At 40.7% G+C, this 21,564-nt stretch overlaps 1 protein-coding gene across 12 annotated transcripts in view; it reads left to right on the top strand.

Annotated features, from left to right (window-relative positions):
* Positions 1 to 21,564, top strand: part of sdccag8 (SHH signaling and ciliogenesis regulator sdccag8) — a 402,434-nt gene that overhangs the window by 23,547 nt on the left and 357,323 nt on the right. For all 12 annotated transcript variants that reach the window (XR_010976277.1, XR_010976278.1, XR_010976282.1 and 9 more), the window contains 3 exons: positions 8,130 to 8,252; positions 12,667 to 12,831; positions 14,527 to 14,591. Coding sequence is in view for 6 of the 12 variants with exons in the window: in XM_068045388.1 (XP_067901489.1) it covers positions 8,130 to 8,252; positions 12,667 to 12,831; positions 14,527 to 14,591 (353 nt within the window). In the remaining 6 variants the exon portion in view is untranslated. The remainder of the gene's footprint in view (positions 1 to 8,129; positions 8,253 to 12,666; positions 12,832 to 14,526; positions 14,592 to 21,564) is intronic.

Genomic DNA, 21,564 nt, shown 5'->3' on the forward strand with positions numbered 1-21,564 from the left:
AAAAGGCTATCAGGAGTAGAAAAAGACTGTTGGGGCCCAAAAACCGGAAAAGGATCATACCACAACTAAAATGGCAACTTGTAATTATATTAAATCTCTAAACAGAAAACATTTCAAGGTGCTTTGCAGAGGGGGAGGGAGCAGTATAAAGTGATTAATGAACCATGGTGCACAAGTTAGGACCAAAAGTTTGGTCAGAAAGTTAGGGAAAAAAATTGTTTTGGAAAAATAGACTAATGAAGTAAGCAACCTTGTAAATAACAATTATGACAAAATTAAGATTTTTTTTGTCTTAATTAGGTCATCAATTTGCTTTCTTTATTGTTGGCTACAGTAAAGCCAGGATTAATACTGGTTATTGTTAGCTGTTCATGTAAGGTATTGCTTAGTACTTTTAATTTAGAGTTGCTTAATTCTAATTATTGGATAATTCATTCTTTTTAAGTGGGTAAATGGCATTGAATTATCAGGTACAAAAAGTATATTCTAATCTTGAAGACTTCAGTCAATTAATATTTATTATAGCTTTGGATTCTGTCAAACAAAAGGGAGTTCAGTATGCTAATGTCTGTTGAAGTCCTCAGTTCCATTTATTGTTTTCTCACCTTTAGGGAAGGTAAAAGCACACAACAGTTTGCAGGGGACAGGAGATATGCTTAGGAAATGATCAGTGATGCTGAATCTGAACACAATGTCTATTGTGATGCGGCAAAAAAAAGTAACTTGAGTAATCAGGTGACACATTGCTTGAACAGAATCATGATCCTGCTTCAGAAATGAACCCAACACATTGAGAATCATTTCCATTGTATCCTAGAAACAGAAACATCTCCAAATAAGCCTGTTTAATTTGAGTGAGTATGCACAGCATGACCTATTCCACTGCAGAAACCACTAAGGTGTCTCCCTTCTATGCAGATGAATATTTGAAAATCAACATTTTTGTTTCAGTAATTTCTTGAGAATTAAAAAGGTCAAGACAAATGGGGATGGAATGTGCTTCCTTGTCTGAATATTCGATAGAAATATTTATACTCCCCAGCACTTAGTTGTCTTGAGTACTGTGGTGAAACTGTGTTTGGCTAAATATATTTTGACTTACCATGTTTAATGTTTAACTCTCTGTTTTGGGAATCATTGACATTTTAGGTCAAATCTACTTGATTCCATTTGTCAATATTTTGCAATTCATCTACTAAGGCTGTTTAGATCATTTTTAATTCTGAGCTTTTCTTCTGAACCTCCTACTTTCCTAGGAAACTGTATATAAATGTAGACATATTTTTGGTATCGTGTGTTCATAGAAGAGATTCCAGAATAACTATTTTTAAGCAATTTGCTTATTTATTGCATGTACAGATTATCTTAGTAACAGGGCATGGGTGTTTACTATTTTAAATTCTTGAGGTTAGACTACAAGAGCTTCAATGTGACTGAAGAAAGCCCTTGGTTAATTGAAAAAGGTGGTCTAGCTTTTATCCCTTTTACAGAAGCAATGTGGCGGTGGGAAGATGTACGCAAATGTCTTTATTTGTCAGGAGAGATTGTGACAAACAAAGAACAGTACAGCACAGTAACAGGCCATTCGGCCCTCCAAGCCTGTGCCAATCATGATGCCTGTCTAAACTAAAACCTTCTGCACTTCCAGGGTCCGTATCCCTCTATTCCCATCCTATTCATATGTTTGTCAAGATGCCTCTTAAACGTTGCTATTGTACCTGCTTCCACCACCTCCCCCGGCAGCAAGTTCCAGGCACTCACCACCCTCTGTGTAAAAAAAAAACTTGCCTCGCACATCCCCTCCAAACTTTGCCCCTCGCACCAAATCATTGACGTAGTGACTTTCAGGGTATTTGCTAAGTTCCAATTCTGAATGCTCCAGCATCATTGAGTCCACTTCAGGCTGATTTCTTGCTTCCCTTCTACATGTAGATGGAAAAAATAATAGTTTGAAAACCTGTAATCTAGCTTGATCTTTGTTTTTTTTGTCTTCCCATTACAGAAATGTTTAGTTTATATGTTTAGTTTTTTGCAAGTCAGATTTTAATCTGGTTGTGTTAAATGTGTTATCTGATTATATGCTGTGCTTATGTTATATATAACGGAGACATGGACGGCCGTCCATGTCTCCGTTATAAAGACGTCTGCAAACGCGACATGAAATCGTGTGACATTGATCACAAGTCGTGGGAGTCAGTTGCCAGCATTCGCCAGAGCTGGCGGGCAGCCATAAAGACAGGGCTAAATTGTGGCGAGTCGAAGAGACTTAGTAGTTGGCAGGAAAAAAGACAGAGGCGCAAGGGGAGAGCCAACTGTGCAACAGCCCCAACAAACAAATTTCTCTGCAGCACCTGTGGAAGAGCCTGTCACTCCAGAATTGGCCTTTATAGCCACTCCAGGCGCTGCTTCACAAACCACTGACCACCTCCAGGCGCGTATCCATTGTCTCTCGAGATAAGGAGGCCCAAAAGAGATGTTATATACTTCATTCTCAAAAAAATTACATGCAAGTTAGGGTCCTGTCAGATATGACATTTTTTCACTCCGGAAATATGTCCAAAAATGAACAAAGTTTTAACTACAATGTGATGCAGTTCTGTCCTGTTTCCTGTATCCAGTGAGACTATTATCATGCATCCATTATTTTACAATATATGAAAATATAATATTAGTACATGTTCACCAGTCATGGCTCCTGGGTACGACAGTAACCCGCTAAAACCTCTGCTTTGCTACTGTTGTAAGGGGAAAAGGTAACTATGCTAGTAAGTTGAGCGGGAGGCCCCGCTCGGGCCAAAAAGTCGGGGACGAGCCCTCCTCTGCTGGGCCTGGGGAGCTACGCCAGGATTTTAAGCCCCCAGGTCCTTAATTGGCCTTGGGCAGCCTTCCGCCCTACTGAGACATACTTGCATTGGAAGCAGTTCAGAGAGATGATTCACTTGGCTGATTCCTGAAATGAGGAGTTTGTCTTAGGAAAGCTTGAGCAGGTTGGTCCTATACTCATTGGAGTTTGGAAGGAGAGGTGATCTTGAAACGTTTAAGATTCTGAGGGGGTTGACAGCGTAGATGCTGAGAGGATGATTCCCCTCGGGGAGTCTAGAACTCCGGATACAGTTTCAAATTAAGAGGTCTCCCATTTAAGACTGAAATGAGGAGGAATTTCTTCTCTGAGGGTCGTTAGTGTTTGGAATTCTCTTCCTCAGAGAGCAGTGGAGCCTGGGTCATTGTCAAACTCAGCCTTGAATATATTCAGATTTTTGATGGACAAAGAAGTTAAGAGTTATGGGGTCAGGCAGGAAAGTGGAGTTAAGGCCAGAATCAAATCAGCCATGATCTTATTGAATGGTGGAGCAGGCTTGAGATGGCCTACTCCTGCTCTTAGTTCTTTATGTTCTCATTCTTGAAAATGATTAATAAGCTAGGCAACTCCTAATGTAAATGTATTGGCTTTTTGCTTGGTCACTCCCTTGACACAAGGGAAAAGAGTGTTATATCTTCTGGTTCCCATAAGTTAGAAATAATCACATTTTACACTTGGAAAAGCTGGAGCTCTTTGTGTTTAATACAGCTCACCATGCTGCCTGGTAAGACCTGCTTAGTTTTTTTTTGTTTGGTGTGTTACACATCATAGGACTCCAGTGCAGCAGTGAATGTGGTCCCCCGGAACACCCTTGCCCATAGCAATTAGTTCCTATCTAATTAGTTCCTAGCTCTCTGAAAATAATGTAACTATATATAACAGAGAGAGCCTTTTAACGAAACAGCAATCCAGAACAATTTATCAATTCACACTACTCTATTGAAAGTTTATATTTTTTTAAAAACCCCCATTTGACAGCAGATGAAAAATCTGCATGCAGCACATTTGTCGTAGCATTTACCTAATAGTTTACCTCCTTTATAAGTGGTGTATTAGTTTATTTCCTAGGGAATTACTTCACCAACTTCTGCTAGTGTCGCTAACTATTGTTCTGTGATTGTCATTGTTGTACTAGAGGATGTGCCCTTTATAATACACTGGGCTCAAGTGACTCACCAAGGACGTTGACATTGTTTTTAAATGCTACATAAAGAATCAGAATCCTGCTGGTTATTTACTGCAGTGTAGTAAGACCAAATCATGTTAAAATATAAATAGCACAGCATTGCAGCTTTGTTTGTGTTTTCATGGCAGTGCCATTATTGTTCTTTATACTTTGATACCTGTTTTTTTTTTTTATTATTTTGGCGTTCCATGATGAGAGTTAACCCGACTATTTCCAGTTCTTAAGACAGGTCAAGCTCAACTCTGACCCTAAGGTGAACTAACATGGCTGAGACAGAGGGCATGATCAAGGCTCAAATGGAGGAGACTGAAGCAAGTGCAATGCTCAGCAGCAGGCAAAGGCTGAACACTCGACTGGAGGATAGCCATAACTGTATTCATAATGAGCAGAAGTTATTGGGGAAGTTAGGTGATTATGGCATTACTTGACTGTATGGATTCCAGTGATACATAGGTCCTTTGTTAATCTAATGTCTAATATGTAGTCATCAGAAAGATAATACATTTCATTGTTCCTCGTGATATAGGCAACTCTATATGTAAATTTTCCTATCCTCAACTGTCATGCTAGGCCCCCACCTCCCAAGAATGAGGCACATTAATTTTGTCATGAACATTGATTTAAAATTGTTACTGGAGTAAATAAAGGACCTGTTAAACAGATCAGTCGTGGCTGGAAAAGATATTAGCATATTAACAGACAGTGTTTGGAAGGAAAGAGCAGCCATTCCCTGACACATTCAACCCGTAATGGACTTTTGATCACCAGACGTTGAAGGTGGGGGAGCTCGCATTCCAGGTTGACTGCCAAGATGGCCGAACACACAAATGGACATGGTCAAACCAGCTAGTCATATGACTAACCTGCTTGGCAACCTGAGTTTTTTTGAATTTGTACAAACAGTTTGGGCAGAAATGTTTTCTCCTGGACTGAGGAGATCTCTCCTGTCTGCTCCCATCTCTTTCTCACATGCCTCTAAATCCACTGAAGACACATAACCCCAAGAGAGAAAAATCTCCTACAGCGAACAAGGTTTAAGAAGAATACTGGGCCCTAACAAAAAGCAAGATCTACCTGCAATGAAGGACTCTACAGTGAGCTCGAAGATCCATAACGAAAACCCTCTTCAGAGATTGCTTCAAACTTTTCCACTTTATCTTTTCTTCTCTTTTCTGTCTCTATTTGCACGTGTGTATCGCATATGCATGCTAGCGTGGGCGCATCATGTATCCGTAGGCATCAACAGAATTAGAGTTTAAGTTTAATCAATTTCAACTTTTCTTCTTTAAGCCTAAGAAAGCCTGTTTGTGCTGGTTTCTTTGCCTTATAATTGGAAAGCGGTGAACAAGGATTCACCAAGGGGGAGCTAAAAACATAGCATATTTAAAATTAAACTCTGTAATTATAAGACCAGGTGAAGGCTGAAAGGAACCCTTGACCTCTTTCTCACTTGGTTGTAACATCAACCATCTCTGAACACTTTTTTGCAGATATACAAAAAAAAATACTTTCTGGACATTCTTTCTTCTCTATAGAAGAGCAATCTTAAATATGCCTGATAGTACACATATAGCACAGCATTCAAGAATAAGCCCTTTTTGAAATAGGCATTGTGAGATGTTGAGGGAGGTCTGTAGGTTCCTGTAGAAAGCAATGTAATATATTTTTAACCTCCATTCCATTGTGAATTATCAGTTGAGCTTTGTGACTTCAAAATTGCCATATAAGAAAAGATTTCCTCTCCACAATGATATTGTAATTTTGTTTATAACTTTCCTATTTTTGCTGCTGTAGTCATTTGTTAAATTACATGATCAGTAATGCCTCATGGCCTTTCTACCTAAAAATTCCTCTTTAATATTTCTTCAGCAAAGAGCTATAAGTCTGGAAAATACCAGCAAAAGAGGATTGTAAGTCTAATTATAACATTCCCTTCAATGTTAATTGTAATTTTTCCTTTAACATCCTTCTGTTTCACAGCAGGTTTTATGAAATAATGGACCAGAATTTGTTGTCAAAAAAGGTGATGCTAATGGTGTTTGCCATTATTTATGCACAAATGGTACTTCTGAAAAGGTGCAGATACGCAGTTAAATTTGAATATTAAGTTGTCCGAATTGCGCAGTTCCACCAATAGGTGTGCAAAAGTGGCATATCGCTGCCTGCCTCACTATTAACATGCATTAAGTATTGTGGAGTTGCTGTACACGCCCAGATGTGAGGGGCGTATTGGCCTCCTTCTGTGCTGTAACCATTCTAAGATTTGCACAGTGAAAATTAACTAAACCCGGTGAAAAGATTTAGGGCAAAGAATTAGTAAATATCCTTTTCTTGACGTGATGGTTATTAATTACTGCCAATTACCCTTTCTGATATGGAAAATTAACAATTTACAAGTGTGGAATCTCACTCCTTCAGTTTTTGAATTTTTTGGGAGATTCTAAAAATGTAATTTTTTTTTTCTTACATTTCCTTTTGTCTTTTTTTTCTCTTTGTACAATCTTTCAATCCCTCTGTTTATTTCTCTTTTTGTGCCTGATTTGACATTGAATCACACTCCTTTCACTCTTCATTTCCCAATATTTAAAACTCATTGGTTAAGGAAATGCCCTGGTGCCTGCTCGCTCACTTGGGTCCCAGATGTTCTGTTTCCCTCAGCTTGCACTTTCAGCAACTTTGTGGCCTTTTGACCTGAAGGGTATAGGGACAAGTCTGACTGTCAGCAGACACTGATAAGTGCCCTGCTACAGCAAAATCTGGACCATTATATTTCAAGCTAGAAATTATATTGAGTTCAAAAATTATTGTTCAGTTGAATTTGAATGTGCATGGAATAAAACATTTTTCAGAAATTCTAACTGTAGCAGTGTTTCATGATTTTAAAAATGGTTTACACTATTTAGTTATAATAACTTTATGCAGTAACTACCCCTTAGACTCAAGATTTGCGTTTCCAAGTGTATCCCATATACTGAATGCTACAATTTCACAAATCACTTGGAATATTGAATTTATCCATCAAGATGAGAACTAAATGAACAATCTTGCTCAGGTCATGCCCTTTGCTAAGAAATTTAAAAGCCTTGTTCTCTATTTAGGCCCATTGCCTTAATCCATCAAATTACAGATTAGTGGCAAAAGACTTTCTTTTGAGTTTTCACTGCTCTACAATATTCAGTCATCAGTGACTGCAGCAATTACTGAATTGGGGGAAAATAGCACTGGAATTCTAACCCTGTTGCTGTTGAGAAGCAACTTGGAAGTTAGCACTTATGACTCAGTCATATATGAAAAAAATTATAAGTCAATGCTGATGGGAGCAATAGATTGAAAATTTTAATATAATGAATTGTTCAAGGTTTCTGAATTAGAAACTTGGCCATTTTGAACAACTTTTGTTCAGATTTATTTATTAACACAGATGTGTTTCTGCACAAAAATATTTATTTGCATATAGAAAATATGTTGAATTATTCTCATCTTTAAGCTAATTTCTTAGTGTGATCTCAACTAGACTGAAGCATATGAAAATATTATGCAAATTAAATTTAGATATAATTAAGTGTCATCCTTAGAACAGTAAGTGTGTGTAAATAATTGTATTACTAATCACATCATATGGTAATTGCATATGATGTGATAAATCACTTTACATATTGGTTTATTTGTCCAATAAATAGTTTTAATGTATTACTATGTAAAATAAGTATTGATGTATTGCAGAATTTTTTTTTTAATTGCCATAAAGACATCTTTTATATTTTCCTCTATTCTACTGATATTAATTAGGGTTCCTGGGTGGTTTATGACAGTCTAATATTCTACTACATTCAGTTATGATGGCATATTAAGACCAAAGTTTGATTTCAAATTATATGGCAATTGTGAACAAGTTACACAATTTTGACTGAATAATCTTCAAAAGATTCTGATTTTATAAATGTACTGATGAATAATCACTTTAAAGCAGAGTGGGAGAAAGATGATCATTTTAAATTCCTATACATGGTATTATGCCTATTTCAGTTTTTTTAATAAATTGGTAAACTTTCTTACACACTGTTTTGTAATTGATCAATTCAGGAGGAGCTCTCAAGTGTGAAACAGCGAGTACAAGTTGTTGTGATTGAAAATGAAAAACTTCACGACGAACTGAGATCAAGAGTTCAGGTTATTATGAAAGAACCATCCGTGTGCCCTTTCTCAGTAAGTCTGAATTTCCCAGCAGGATGCAGAAGTTGAACAGCATTTGTTTTGTACTACTTAAAGTTACCTTTATTCTTTGGTAAACCATGATAGATTATAGTGCAAATGAGAGTTTCATGCAACAAGGTTTGTAGTACGAGATATTTATGTCGCTTATGCTCTGTATATAGAAAATGGCAGTTGTTATGACTGAGGCAGGCAGAGTGCACTGTTTATTCTAGTCCCACTTTTCCACAGGTCACACCATATATTAAAAATTTTCCCACTTACTGATATGGTCACTCATATACTCCTATTTTTCCCAGAATAAAAAACACACCAAGCAGGTTTCTTTAATAAGCAACAAAATTATCAGTTTCTTATAAGACAAGTCTTAACCAATAATGAAGTAAAACATACACACACAAATTGAAATATTAAAACCCCTTATTTATCTTAGCCCCTCACACGCACACACACATATAGATACACCGGTTAACCAGGAAAAGTAAAAGGGATTTTTGTTTATAGCACTCTTACAAAGAAAACAGAAAAAAGACACTTGGGCAGAATACTGGTCCTTGGTTTTGGTTTGGTGTCCCAAATGAGTATAGATGGCTGTTACTGGGATCATCCAAGAACAGTTCTGTCCAGGCCATGCTGAAGATCTTCAGATAGGTCTTACAGCAGAAATGCAGCAACGAGGTCACAGTTCCCACCCATTCAATATGCAGGGTTTCTTCAAATACAGTTGGAAATAGGAAACTGGCACACTGTATGCAGGATTTCTTTGAGATAGCGCTAGAATTTTTTTGGCAGGCAAAAACCAACTGTCTTTTCTAACAGTCAAGCTGAACTAAAAACAGTCCAGAAGTCAAGCCTCCTGACCTATCACTTCTTGGTAAACATCTTCCCAAGTCAAAACCAGGTGATTATCCATAGACAGGTGCATTCCAGTAAGACTGGTTTACAAGCCAAATCCAGGAACCTTCTGGTGACTTCTTAAAAAAACCCAAGTTCAGCATCTCTGAGATTGATTCATCTGCAATGTCTATAATTCAACTATAAGCCCTTAAAACATATTTTACGAAAAAAGCAATCTCGTAACACAGTACTAAAACACTGGTCATTGTCCCCAGCATAGTTCACATAAATACTTCCATACTCTTCTAAGAAATTAATTTCTGAGTCCAATAGTTGACTGACAAATTGCATTGTACTGAAACTTTCTTACATAATGAATTTCTGAACACAACCAGGTCATCTGAGATGGGCTACTCTGTCACTCAGACTTCTTATGGGGTTAGTTTAAAAGCTGCAGGACTTGAGTTGTTTGTATGCTGGGCTGACGGTACTATAATGCATGATACACTAGGATCTCAGGAAGCAGAAACAAAAATCAAATGGAAAGAACTGCAACAGTGGTGAAAGCTTCTTATCAGAAGGTAGATTATTGTGTGCTGCTATAATGAGGTGGGAGTGACTTCATCTATGCCATATTTACTAATATTTGTAGGAATGCAAAGGGAATTACATGCAAAATTAGATTGGTCATCTGGTCTATCTTAATATTACAACCATAAGTGTACTTATTTTCTGTAACCTAATCCCAAATGCATCTGCAGGTTGGTTCGTAATGGAATATTTCCAACAAAAATAAATAGTGTTTGCAAGTTAACTTAGTTGTAATTTGATATTTAGGAACATAAATAGGGAATACTCATGCTTTATTGCATCTAGAAAAGGAGATTAGGGCTAAGCAGTGCTTTCTTTTTCAAGACAAAAAGAGTGTTGGATGACTGACAACATTGGATGGGCACTTGAGAAAAATAAACTCAGGGCTACAGGGATAGAGCGGAGCAATGAAACCACCTGGATTGTTCTACAGAGAGCTGGCATGGACTCAGTGGGCTGGCTTGCTTCCTTCTGTGCTGTAATGACTATGCGCTAGCAGGTCTGGCAGCATCTGTGGAGAGAGAAGTAGAGTTAACGTTTCAGGTCAGTGACCCTTCTTCAGAACTAGCAAATATTAGAAATGTAAAAGGTTATAAGCAAGTAAAGCGGGGGTGGGGCAAGAGATAACAAAGGAGAAGGTGTAAATAGGACAAGGTCACAGAATAGCTGCCCAGAAGGTCGTGGAGCAAAGGCAAACAATATGTTAATGGTGTGTTGAAAGACAAAGCATTAGTACAGATAGGGTGTTAATAGACCGAAAATTGAACAGCAGCAAGTACAAACATGAAAAAAAAAGTGGGTAAGCAAACTGAACAAACTATGAAACAACAAAAAAAAAAAGGAAAAAGGGAAAAAAAAACTGAAAATAAAAGTAAAATGGAGCCCATCATGCTCTGAAATTATTGAACAGTGTTCAGTCCGGCAGGCTGTAGTGTGCCTAATCGGTAAAGGAGATGCTGTTCCTCAAGCTTGCGTTGATGTTCACAGGACAGAGATGTGAGCATGAGAGCAGGGGGGAGTGTTGAAATGGCAAGCAACCAGAAGCTTGGGGTCCTGCTTGTTCGCGATTCTCCCACAAGGGGAAACATCCTTTCCAAATCCGCCCTGTCAAGACCCCTCAGGATCTTGTATGTTACAATCAAGTCGCCTCTTACTCTTCTAAATTCCAGCAGGTGCATACCTAGCCTGTCCAATCTTTCCTCATAAGACAGCCCACCCATTCCAGGTATCAGTCTAGTAAACCTTCTCTGTACTGCCTCCAATGCATTTACATCCTTCCTCAAATAAAAGGAGACCAGTACTGTACATAGTACTCCAGATGTGGTCTCACCAATGCCCTGTATAGCTGAAGCATAACCTCCCTACTTTTGTATTCAATTCCCCTCGTGATAAACATTCTGTTAGCTTTCCTAATTATGTGCTGTAGCTGCATACTGACCTTTTGCGGTTCATGCACTAGGACACCCAGATCCCTCTGCATCTTGGGGCTCTGCAATCTCTCGCCATTTAGATATGCTTTTTTATTCTTCCTGCCATAATGGACAATTTCACACTTTCCCACATTATACTCCATTTGCCAGGTCTTTGCCCACTCAGTTAACCTATCTACATCCCTTTGTAGCCTCCTTATGTCCTCGTCACAAGTTACTTTCCTACCTATCTTTGTGTCATCGGCAAATTTAGCAACCATACCTTTGGTCCCTTCGTCTGAGTCATTTATATAAACTGTAACAAATTGAGGCTGCAGCACATTTCCCTGTGGCACACCACTTGTTACATCTTGCTAACCAGAAAATGACCCATTTATGCCTACTGTTTCCCGTTAGCTAACCAATCTTCTATCCATGCCAATATGTTACCCCTACACCATGAGCTTTTATTTTCTGCAATAACCTTTGATGTGGCACCTTTATCAAATGCATTCTGGAAATCCCTTTATCCCTTTATCCACAGCACATATAATTCCCTCAAAGAACTTTAATAAATTGGTTAAACATGATTTCCCTATCACAAAACCATGTTGACTCTGCCTGATTACCTTGAATTTTTCTAAATGCCCTGCTATAGTGTCTTTAATAATAGCTTCTAACATTTTCCCCAAGACAGATGTTAAGCTTTATTAGCCTGTAGTTTCCTGCTTTCTCCCTCCCTTTTTTAATAAAGGAGTCACATTTTCTATTTTCCAATCTAATGGAACCTTCCCCGAATCTAGGAAATTTTGGAAAATTAAAACTAACGCATCAGCTATCTCACTAGCCCCGTTTAACATCCCAGGATGAAGTCCATCAGGACCTGGGGATTTGTCAGCCCGCAGCTCCAACAATTTGTTCAGTACCACTTCCGCAGTGATTGTAATTTTCTTGAGTTCCTCCCTCCCTTCCATTTCCTGACTTATAGCTAATACTGGGAGAAGGAGGCCATTTGGCCCATTGCACCTGTGCTGGCTCTTTGAAAAGCTGTCTAATTGGTCCGAATTCCCTTTCTCCATAGCCCCGCTTTTTTTTTCTCCATTTTTTAATCTATCCAATTCCCAATTTGAAAGTTACTAATGAATCTGCTTCCATCACCTTTTTAGGCAGTGCATTCCAGATCATAAAAACAAGCTGCATTTAAAAAACAACTCCTCATCTCCCCTCTGGTCCTTTTGCCAATTACCTTAAATTGGTGTCCTCTAGTTGCCAACCCTCCTGCTGGTGGAAACAGTTTTTTATTTACTCTATCAAAACCCTTCATAATTTTGAACACCTCTACTAAACTTCCTCTTAACCATCTCCGCTCGACAGTGATCATTTCCAGCTTTACTAACCTCTCCACATAACTGAAGTCCTGCACCCCTGGTACCATTCTGGTAAATCTCCTCTGTACCCTCTCCAAGTCCTTGGCTTCCTTCCTAAAGCCTTTTATATCCAACATATATATTAATTTTTATTTTAAAGTTTTATCATTTCCACATTGAATGCCTTTTCCCAAACTTTCCCAGCCAACATCACAAGCCACTTGCCTGGTGGACCAAAATGCCGTGAGAACACAGGAGGTGCAGGAGTCAGCCTCACCAGTGAAACATCAACATCAGTCATGTTTTACTCCAACACAACCAGAGAGCAAAACTGTTACAGAAGAAATCAAAAAGTTACAGCTAGAAGTGGTGAGTACATTGTTTTGTTTGTGTGTGTGCTCGTATAAAACCTATTTAAAAAGAATAAACGTTAAATGCTGTCTAAAATAATAGAAAATATGGAAATATGCATTAGTCAGTCAGCATCTGAAAGGAGAAAAAGCAAGTTAATTGGAATCGGAGAAATGGAGACCCTTTCTAATATAGGGTCAAATACCCAAAACATTAACTCATTTTCTCATTTTGAAACAAAGGTTTGATGGATTGAGTCCTGGATGAGAGGATTGTTCTATAAAAGAAACATTTGAGTAGAATGGCCCAATACTGTCCTGGTGTTTAGAAGAATGAGAGGTGATCTCATTGAAATATGTAAGATTCTGAGAGGGTCTGAGGGTAGATGTAGCAAGACTGTTCCCTTGGCTGGAGAGTCTAGAGCTAGAGGACATAGTCTCAAGATGAGCGTTCAGCCATTTAGTACTGAGATGAGGAGAAATTTCTTCACTCAGAGGTCTGTGAATCATTGGAATTATCTACACCAGAGGGATGTGGATGCTCAGTTGTTGAGTATATTCAGGGCTGAGATTGATAGACTTTTGGACTCTTAAGGGAATCAAAGGATATACAGATTGGACAGGAAAGTGGAGTTGAGTTCAAAGGTTAGCCATGATCTTATTGAATGTTGAGCAGACTCCTGCTCCTGTTTATGTTCTTATGTCTACAGTTGCTGACTAACGTGCTGTGTATTACCACTATTTTCTGTTTTTGTTTCATACTATACAATTACGGGTTTAAAAAGTATATCAAATAAAATAGTATGTGTAATGTTCTGATGTAGTTGAATTTAATTAATATGTTTTGTTACACTTGGACCAAGTGAGGTCTTAAACAGAGATTTAACAAAACCAGTACTGGAAGTCTGATATGAAAAATAGGAACTACTGGACATGAATAGCAGGCCAGTAAGCATCTTTAAAAAAAGTCTAGAGTTTTGGGGAAATCCATCATCAGAACTGGTATTCCCTGGTATTCACCATTTTGTATATTTATTTGAGGCCTTGATTATATTGTACCATTTCAGAATGTAAGAAGATCAGTCTCAAGTCTAATAACTCTAATGCACTAATGTCAAGGAATTGTGATTTCAGGTTTTAAAATTTCTCATGGGGGAGGAGGGGGTGGGGGGGTGGATTTCATGGTTGCTCAGTTGATAAAGGCGAAGTGAAACTGAACCATTTGACAGGAGGTCTCCAGTTTGATTCCTGCTCCATGCTAAGTGAGCTTATTTCAACTAGAGTGGCAGCAAGGACACTATTTTTAGCCTTAATGCCCCTGTGCTAGTGAGGGGGGAATAAAATCGGCAAGGTTCTTGCTCCTGATTTCTAGCTATTCTGCTATGGCCTTTGTTTGAAAGTGCATGTTTATGAACAGCTGGTGAGGATTGGGTTGAGCTAAACTATAGGAACCTCTGTGGTTGTATACCTGCTAACACTCACTGCATAGACTAAGTGCATGACTTGGGAAAAGAATGAGAAGATGCTCAGTGCCTATGGAATTGATCTCAGCACCAATTGGCCTCCTGAGAAGGGAGAAAATGGGCAAAAAATAAAATCTTCGGAGCTATTCTCCCTTCCTCTTCAACTACAGCAGAGAATTTAGGATTATTTTATGCCAAAGAGTAATTTGAGGGAAAACCTGTTTCCATAACTTCCTCATTTTAATTTTCAGGAAAATCTGAACATTTTTTCCCAAGGGAAGACTGAAACCCTAGAGGCTTGGGTTTCATTATTAAGGTAATAATATCCAGGATAGGAATTAATTGAAATAATATACTCATTACTTAAGTTCTATGTTATGTGGCCACCACAGGCTTTTATTAAAACTTATCAGGCATAAACACATATTGCTAAAAATGCTTATTGATTAGAGGTATTTTAAGGTTATGGCCCTTGTTCTGGACTTCTCTACCAGGAAAAAGGGTAGATAGAGAGAAACTATCAAATCTTTTAATCATCTTAAACACTTCAATTAGAATCTTCTATGTTTGAATCTATGCAACCTGTCCTCAATTTAACCATTTAAGCTCAGGTTCAATCGAGGCATTCAAAAGGGAATTAAATAGTTACCTGAAAAGGAAGAATGTACAAGGTTATGGGAAGAAGGTGGGGGAATGGCACTAAGTGAAATACTCACTCAGAGAGCTGGTGCAGACACGATGGGCCGAATAGCCGCCTCCTGTGCTGTAACAATTCTGGTGAATTTGCACTGCACCTGCTCTAAGGTCAGTATATCCTTACTGAAGTGCGTTGCCTGAAACTGAATGCAGTACTCCAGATGCAGTCTAACCAGAGCTGTACACAACTGTAGTATAATTTCCACCCATTTGTACTCCAGTCCCCTTCAGACAACAGCTAAGATTCCATTCGGCTTCTTTTTGTAGCTGTCCACTCATTTTTAGTGATTCCTGTGCAAGGACCTCTAAATCTCTCTTCTCCACAGCTTCTCCATTCAAAAAGTAATTTGATTTCTCTTTCTGGGGTCCAATGTGAATAGCCTTGCACTTTCCCACATTGAACTCTATCTGCCATAATGTGACTGGTTGATTGATGTCTGGAACTGTAACTGTGTTTTTGAAATGAATTCCAGAGCAGAATGAACAAAAATGTGGTTTTCACTTGAATTTTATTGTTCCATTCACATTGATAGAAAAAAAGGCAGAAGGGTAAGGTTATGGTGTGAAAAGTAAGTGGTGCGTGCTTACACCACCTGCAGCTTGTAAATCAGAAGTGAATGTGAAATGAGGGGCAAGTGGGATGTGAGAAGAAGGATTAGTTATAAAGATACAGTCATCTTCAATAGTTTCAGCCCTGTTGCTGGTAATATGGCTGTCAAGGTTGAAAATCTGGCAGTGTGTGCAACCTGCATTTTGTGGGTGTGAGTTCTGCAGGAGTGTATGAGGGTGAGGTGAAGCATTTGAATGATAGGTATAAGGTCTGAGATTGTTGGTAGGTAAGTGATAGGGATTTGGTGATTTGAGGCTACCAGTGCAGTTGTAGGATATGGTGTTTGAAGATGCAATCACTGACCTTGACCACATAGGTGAGGTTATTGAAATTCTTGTGTCACTGCATCCAGGTCCTCGATCTCCACGGCTATCTGCTCCCACTGCCTTTTGGCCGTGTTTCTGGAGGACCACCCTCTGCTCCTGCAGATACAAGACATCTCTTCCTCTCCACCTCCCCCCACCAAGACCTCCAGTGTAGCATTTGAAAATCTTGGAACCCACTTTCTTTTCTGATGTGTCATTCCTCACTCTTTCCCACATCAGATTCTCTACAAGCATGACTTCAACTATGATGCATCTCCCCTTTATGACATGCAGGCTAACTATGTAAATTGTACTGGCCACTCTCAATATTGGTTCCCACTGAGGTGTCCAGCCAATGAACAGCACAGTTAGTGTTGGCTGTACACTGAAATCATTCAAATGAGCAGGCAGCATGAAGTTGACCTGCTGCCTGCATTGCAGTCAATGGGTGTGGGCTAATTGCGCTTCATGAGCTCTGTGCTTGTTTTCAGGGGCTATCCAATTTAGCCCCCGAAATCTGATTATTTCATCATGGACTTCCCTTTCCCACCACCCGTTGATCCCTACTTAGAAACATTAATTACTTGTCCTGAAAAAAACAGGCCCACCCTTCCATAAACGATATTACTCCAGTTCCAGTTTAATGGTTTCAATTGGCCTCAAATCAACTAAATCCTGTGGGAATCTGTTCTGCATGGCCACTATCTTGGGGAAAAGCTTTTCTTCTAAACTCTAATTTTGCTGAAAACTTGTGATTTTTGCACTTGTGTTCTTTAGTTCTACGATCATTGTCAAAGTTAAGAAGCTAGCTTGCTTCAAACTTAGCTATACCACTTATGAGCTTAAAGTTCTGTATCATTCTCCTTCTTGGTTTTTATTCTCAGTACAAATAACTTTAGTCACACAAGGCTTTCTGCATAACTTAGTTCCCTTTCAGGAGCCTTTCATGTTATGGACATGTTTGCTGCTCTTATCCACATAAAAACCTTTATATAACAAACTGTGTTTACAATAGATAGCCAGTCTCTTTTTTTTTAATGCTCATTCCTTAATGTTACCACCAGGTGAGAAAGGTGTCTAGGGGTCCCTCTCAGCCTTCATCTGGTCTTACCGTAACAGGATTTTATTTTTAAATACACTGGGCTGCATTTTACCGGCCCTTCGATACCGCAGGTCGCAGTGCGGGGGCTGGTAAAATTCTGCGGGGAGAGGCCCGCCTCGATCTGCAATGTCGAGAAGGGCCTGCTGCAAATTACCAGTGGCAGGGGGACCTGGGTGCAGCCCCCCCACCCAACCCCAATTAGAATATGTTAAACCATACTTATCCCTGCAGATTATGCAGCCCGCTGCCTCTCTCTGGACAATTCCGGATTTTTCGCTGAACGTGCAGCTGCCATGTGCCGTCCCGTTCACGATTTGAAAAGCCGGCGGGTCCTTAGAGGCAGAAGTTGTCACCAACGAAGGTAAGTTCTGCTACTCGGGTCTCACTCTGCATTCCTAAAGGGAGAGGGAAATATTCAGGGGTCTCACTCTGCATTCCTAAAGGGAGGAGGGAAGGGGGGTTTTCAGGGGTTTCACTCTGCATTACCGAATGGAACCACTGCGATTCCGCCCTTTGTAATGGTTGGCAGCTGTCTGCCATTGACTGCCTCTGTCATTGAAGGAGCAATGGCACTCAAGGCACCCTGTATGTGGGGAGAGTGCGAGAAACGGTAGGCGTGTGAAGCTTATATGTCTTTTGGGCCAATCGATGCAGCTTGTTCAATCTTTGTGGTTATGCGGTGCCACTCTTAGTGGGAGTGAAGATGGGCAATGTTATGCCATACCACACAGCTGCTGCATGAAAGCACCTGATGTACCACTCAACATCAATCTCTGCCTAGTCGGGAACCTTCGAAGAATTGAAGGAAACGAGTTGAATTGCAACTTGAAGATGGGGATGGTTCACCCTATATTCATTGATGTGCTCCTTGAGAGCATCCATATGTACCGCAGGCAAAACCAATAGGCAGTTGCAGCGCACACAGAGGCCCCTGGTTGGGAGCAGCAGCACCCAAGGAGAGCTCACCACTATAGATCACCGCGCATCTACAGGTCCCGCATGACATACCTGCAGATGTCAGAGCGCCAGTGTCAGAGGCGACTGCGGCTGTCTAGAGAGGCGGTGACACTTCTCTGTGCCCTGTTAAATGATTACCTGCAGCCCAGGGGCTTCGGGGGACATCCTATGCCTATGGCCCTCAAAGTGATAGCAGCTCTCAATTTTTACGCCTCTGCATCATTTCAGGGGCCCACCTTTGTGGTGTCACACAGTCAGCAGTGCACCGCTGCAGCATGGAGGTCACCGATGCCCTGTTCTGGAGGGCTGGTGACTATATTCGCTTACAACGGACCCTGAAAGTCAGACGACCAGCTGAATACGTAAACTGTAAGGCTTCCACTCAATCAATGTGCAGCTTGTATGTGATCACCAGAAGCGATTCATGCAAATCTGTGCCCGCTTTCCAGGCAGCTGCAATGACTCCTTCATCCTGCGCCAGTTGCCATTGCTGTTCACTGAAATGGCTCAGATGAAGGGGTGGCTTCTTGGAGACAAGGGCTACCCCTTGCATACATGGTTCCTGACACTGGCAAGACACCCCAGCACTGCTGCAGAAGAGCAATACAATGCCAGCCACGGAGCTACAAGAGCCACCATTGAACAGACGATTGGCATGCTGAAAATGCGATTCCGCTGCCTGGATAGATCGGGTGGTGCCCTGCAGTACAGGCTAGAATTGGTAGCTCACATCGTTGCTGTTTGCTGTGCTCTGCACAACTACACAGTCAATGGTGTGGGGGTGGGGGCCTTGCAGGATGAGGAGAGACATGAGCAGGACTCATGCTCGGACGATGAGGACACTGAGGTCTTACAGCAGGGAAGGCACATAGGAGGACCGAGAACATCCAGGCACTGCATGTAGGGCGAGCAGCGAGCTAGGGGTGCACGGCAGCGCCTCATTGATTAAAGGTTCTCCACGCCATAGGAGCCACCGTGGGCTCTGCACACCACACAGCACCCTCATTCACCTGTTGTGCAGCAGTCCACATCTGCAACATCTTTGCATCCACCATTACTGGCAGCAGAATACTGAGCCGTTGTGCATCTCCACGGATGCAGTAATATGGACATGAGTGATACTGGCATGGCAATGATGTTATTCCATACATTTGCGATTCTGGAAGGACAATGATGTAATGGGAGGAGCCATGATCAGTAGATGCTGACACACTTCATTCACACAGTAAAAGCAATGCAATGTTATTGAAGATGATTTTGTTTCCGGCCTTTCTACAGTGTTGTGTCACCCATGCAGACCCATCTGTGTGAGATGCTTTTTGGAAATGTTTGCAGATTCTCCTACTCGGTGCCACTTCTGCGGTAGCAGCCTGGCTGTAGGAAGGCTGCTGCTATGATAACCCTTTGGCTGTGGATGACTTTGGCAGTCGTACCCTGTGTGCATGAGGCCTAGCGAGGACATGAGGCTGGCTGAGAGAGTGATCGATCATCCCCTTCCAGCATTGGACCCTTTGACGCCAGATGGCCCCATGGCCACTGACCACCTCTGCCTCCTCAAGCCAGACTGCCTTGTTCAGGTGGGAGGGCCTCTTCTTACCATCACTGGTGAAAAGGACCTCCTGCTTTGCCCACACAGCCTGAAGGAGAGTGAGCAGGGAGGCTTCGCTACACTGTGGGGACATGCTAGAGCACCCTTCTGCCATCCTTGGCTTTTGGTGTGGTCCTTTTAAATGCAAAGGTGACTGCACCGTGTAACTGCTCTGACTTCTGGCTGCAAGGTTTGTCTTGCACATGTTTTAAGACCTATGCAGGACTAGTGAGGAAATCTGTGCTGTTGTCATGGTTTTTCAGCTATTACACATCGACGCGTGTTCACCAACACTTTGCTTCTGCAGCAGATGATCATATTTATTGGTGTAATATTTCTACTTGGCAATGCAGCTAGAATATGAACATATTTTCCTTTTTTTTTTAACAGATTATTTAATCGCAGTTACATGTATTATCACATAACAGTTGGCAGTGAAATGAATAAAGATTCCAAATGCATATTAGTCTGTGGCTTTTCAGAGTCAGATGATTAGAAGTATGTAAATATTCTTATGGTTTTATTTCTGTTGTGTATTTGAATTTTATGGTACATTTAAGTCTCACGTCCTGGAATGTGCAAAATTAAGATTATTCACCCAGGTGCGGCATCCCTACAAGAAGCAATGTAACACTTGAGTGGAAGAAGAGGATCGCAACTTCACAGGACAATGGGACACAGCAGGGTAAGTATGTGGCAGCAAAGCAGAAAGTGCTGGGTAACTCAGCAAGTCAGGCAGCATCTGTGGAGAGAGAAGCAGAGTTAATTTTCAGGTCTATGAACCTGGTCAAGTTAACTCTGCTTCTCTCTCCACAGATGCTGCCTGACCTGCTGGGTTTCTCCCGCACTTTCTGCTTTGCTGCCAAATTGACAGCAGCCCCATTCTTCAGCCGTCAGGTAAGTATTCTTTGACAGCTGTCAGTAAGCAGGTGCTGGGGCGCTTTAAATCGCGGGGGCTCTGCAGCGGCCTCTAAATGTGGGCACCCCACTGAGTTTAAAGGACACGCCGCGGAGTGCTGCGCCCGGATAAAATATCGACCATTGTGTTTTTAGCTCCTCCTTGGTGAATCCTTGTTCACTGCTTTTCAATTATAATGGCAAGGAAACCAGCACAAACAGGTTTTCTTAGGTTTAAAGAAGAAAAATTGAAATTGATTAAACTTAAACTCTAAAATAAAAGCAAAATACTGCAGATGCTGGAAATCTGAAATAAAAACAAGAAATGCTGGAACCACTCAGCAGGTCTGGCAGCATCTGTGAAAAGAGAAGCAGAGTTAACGTTTCGGGTCAGTGACCCTTCATCGGAACTGACAAATATTAGAAAAGTCACAGGTTATAAGCAAGTGAGGTGGGGATGGGGCAAGAGATAACAAAGGAGGTCTAGATTGGACCAGGCCACATAGCTGACCAAAAGGTTGTGGAGCAAAGGCAAACAATATGTTAATATGTTTCAACACACCATTAACTTATTGTTTGCCTTTGCTCCATGACCTTTTGATCAGCTATGTGGCCTGGTCCAATCTACACCTCCTTTGTTATCTCTTGCCCCACCCCCACCTCACTTGCTTATAACCTGTGACTTTTCTAATATTTGTCAGTTCTGAAGAAGGGTCACTGACCCGAAACGTTAACTCTGCTTCTCTTTTCACAGATGCTGCCAGACCTGCTGAGTGGTTCCAGCATTTCTTGTTTTTAAACTTAAACTCTAGTTCGGTTGACGTCTACAGATACACAACGCACCCACTCTAGCATTCATACGTGATACACATATGCAGATAGAGGCAGAACAAAGCGGAAGAAATAAAGTGGAAATGTTTGAGGCAATCTCTGAAGGGGGTTTTTGTTACGGATCTTCGAGCTCACTGTAGAGTCCTTGATTGTAGGTTGATCTTGTTTTTTGTTAGGTCCATGTATTCTTCATAAACCTTGTTTGCTGTAGGAGACTTTTCTCTCTTGGGGTTCATGTGTCTTCAGTGGATTTGGAGTTCTGTGAGAAAGAGATGGGAGCAGACAGGAGAGATCTTCTTAGTC

This window comes from Heterodontus francisci, chromosome 13 (assembly GCF_036365525.1).
Source record: "Heterodontus francisci isolate sHetFra1 chromosome 13, sHetFra1.hap1, whole genome shotgun sequence".
Classification (NCBI taxonomy): Eukaryota; Metazoa; Chordata; class Chondrichthyes; order Heterodontiformes; family Heterodontidae; genus Heterodontus; species Heterodontus francisci.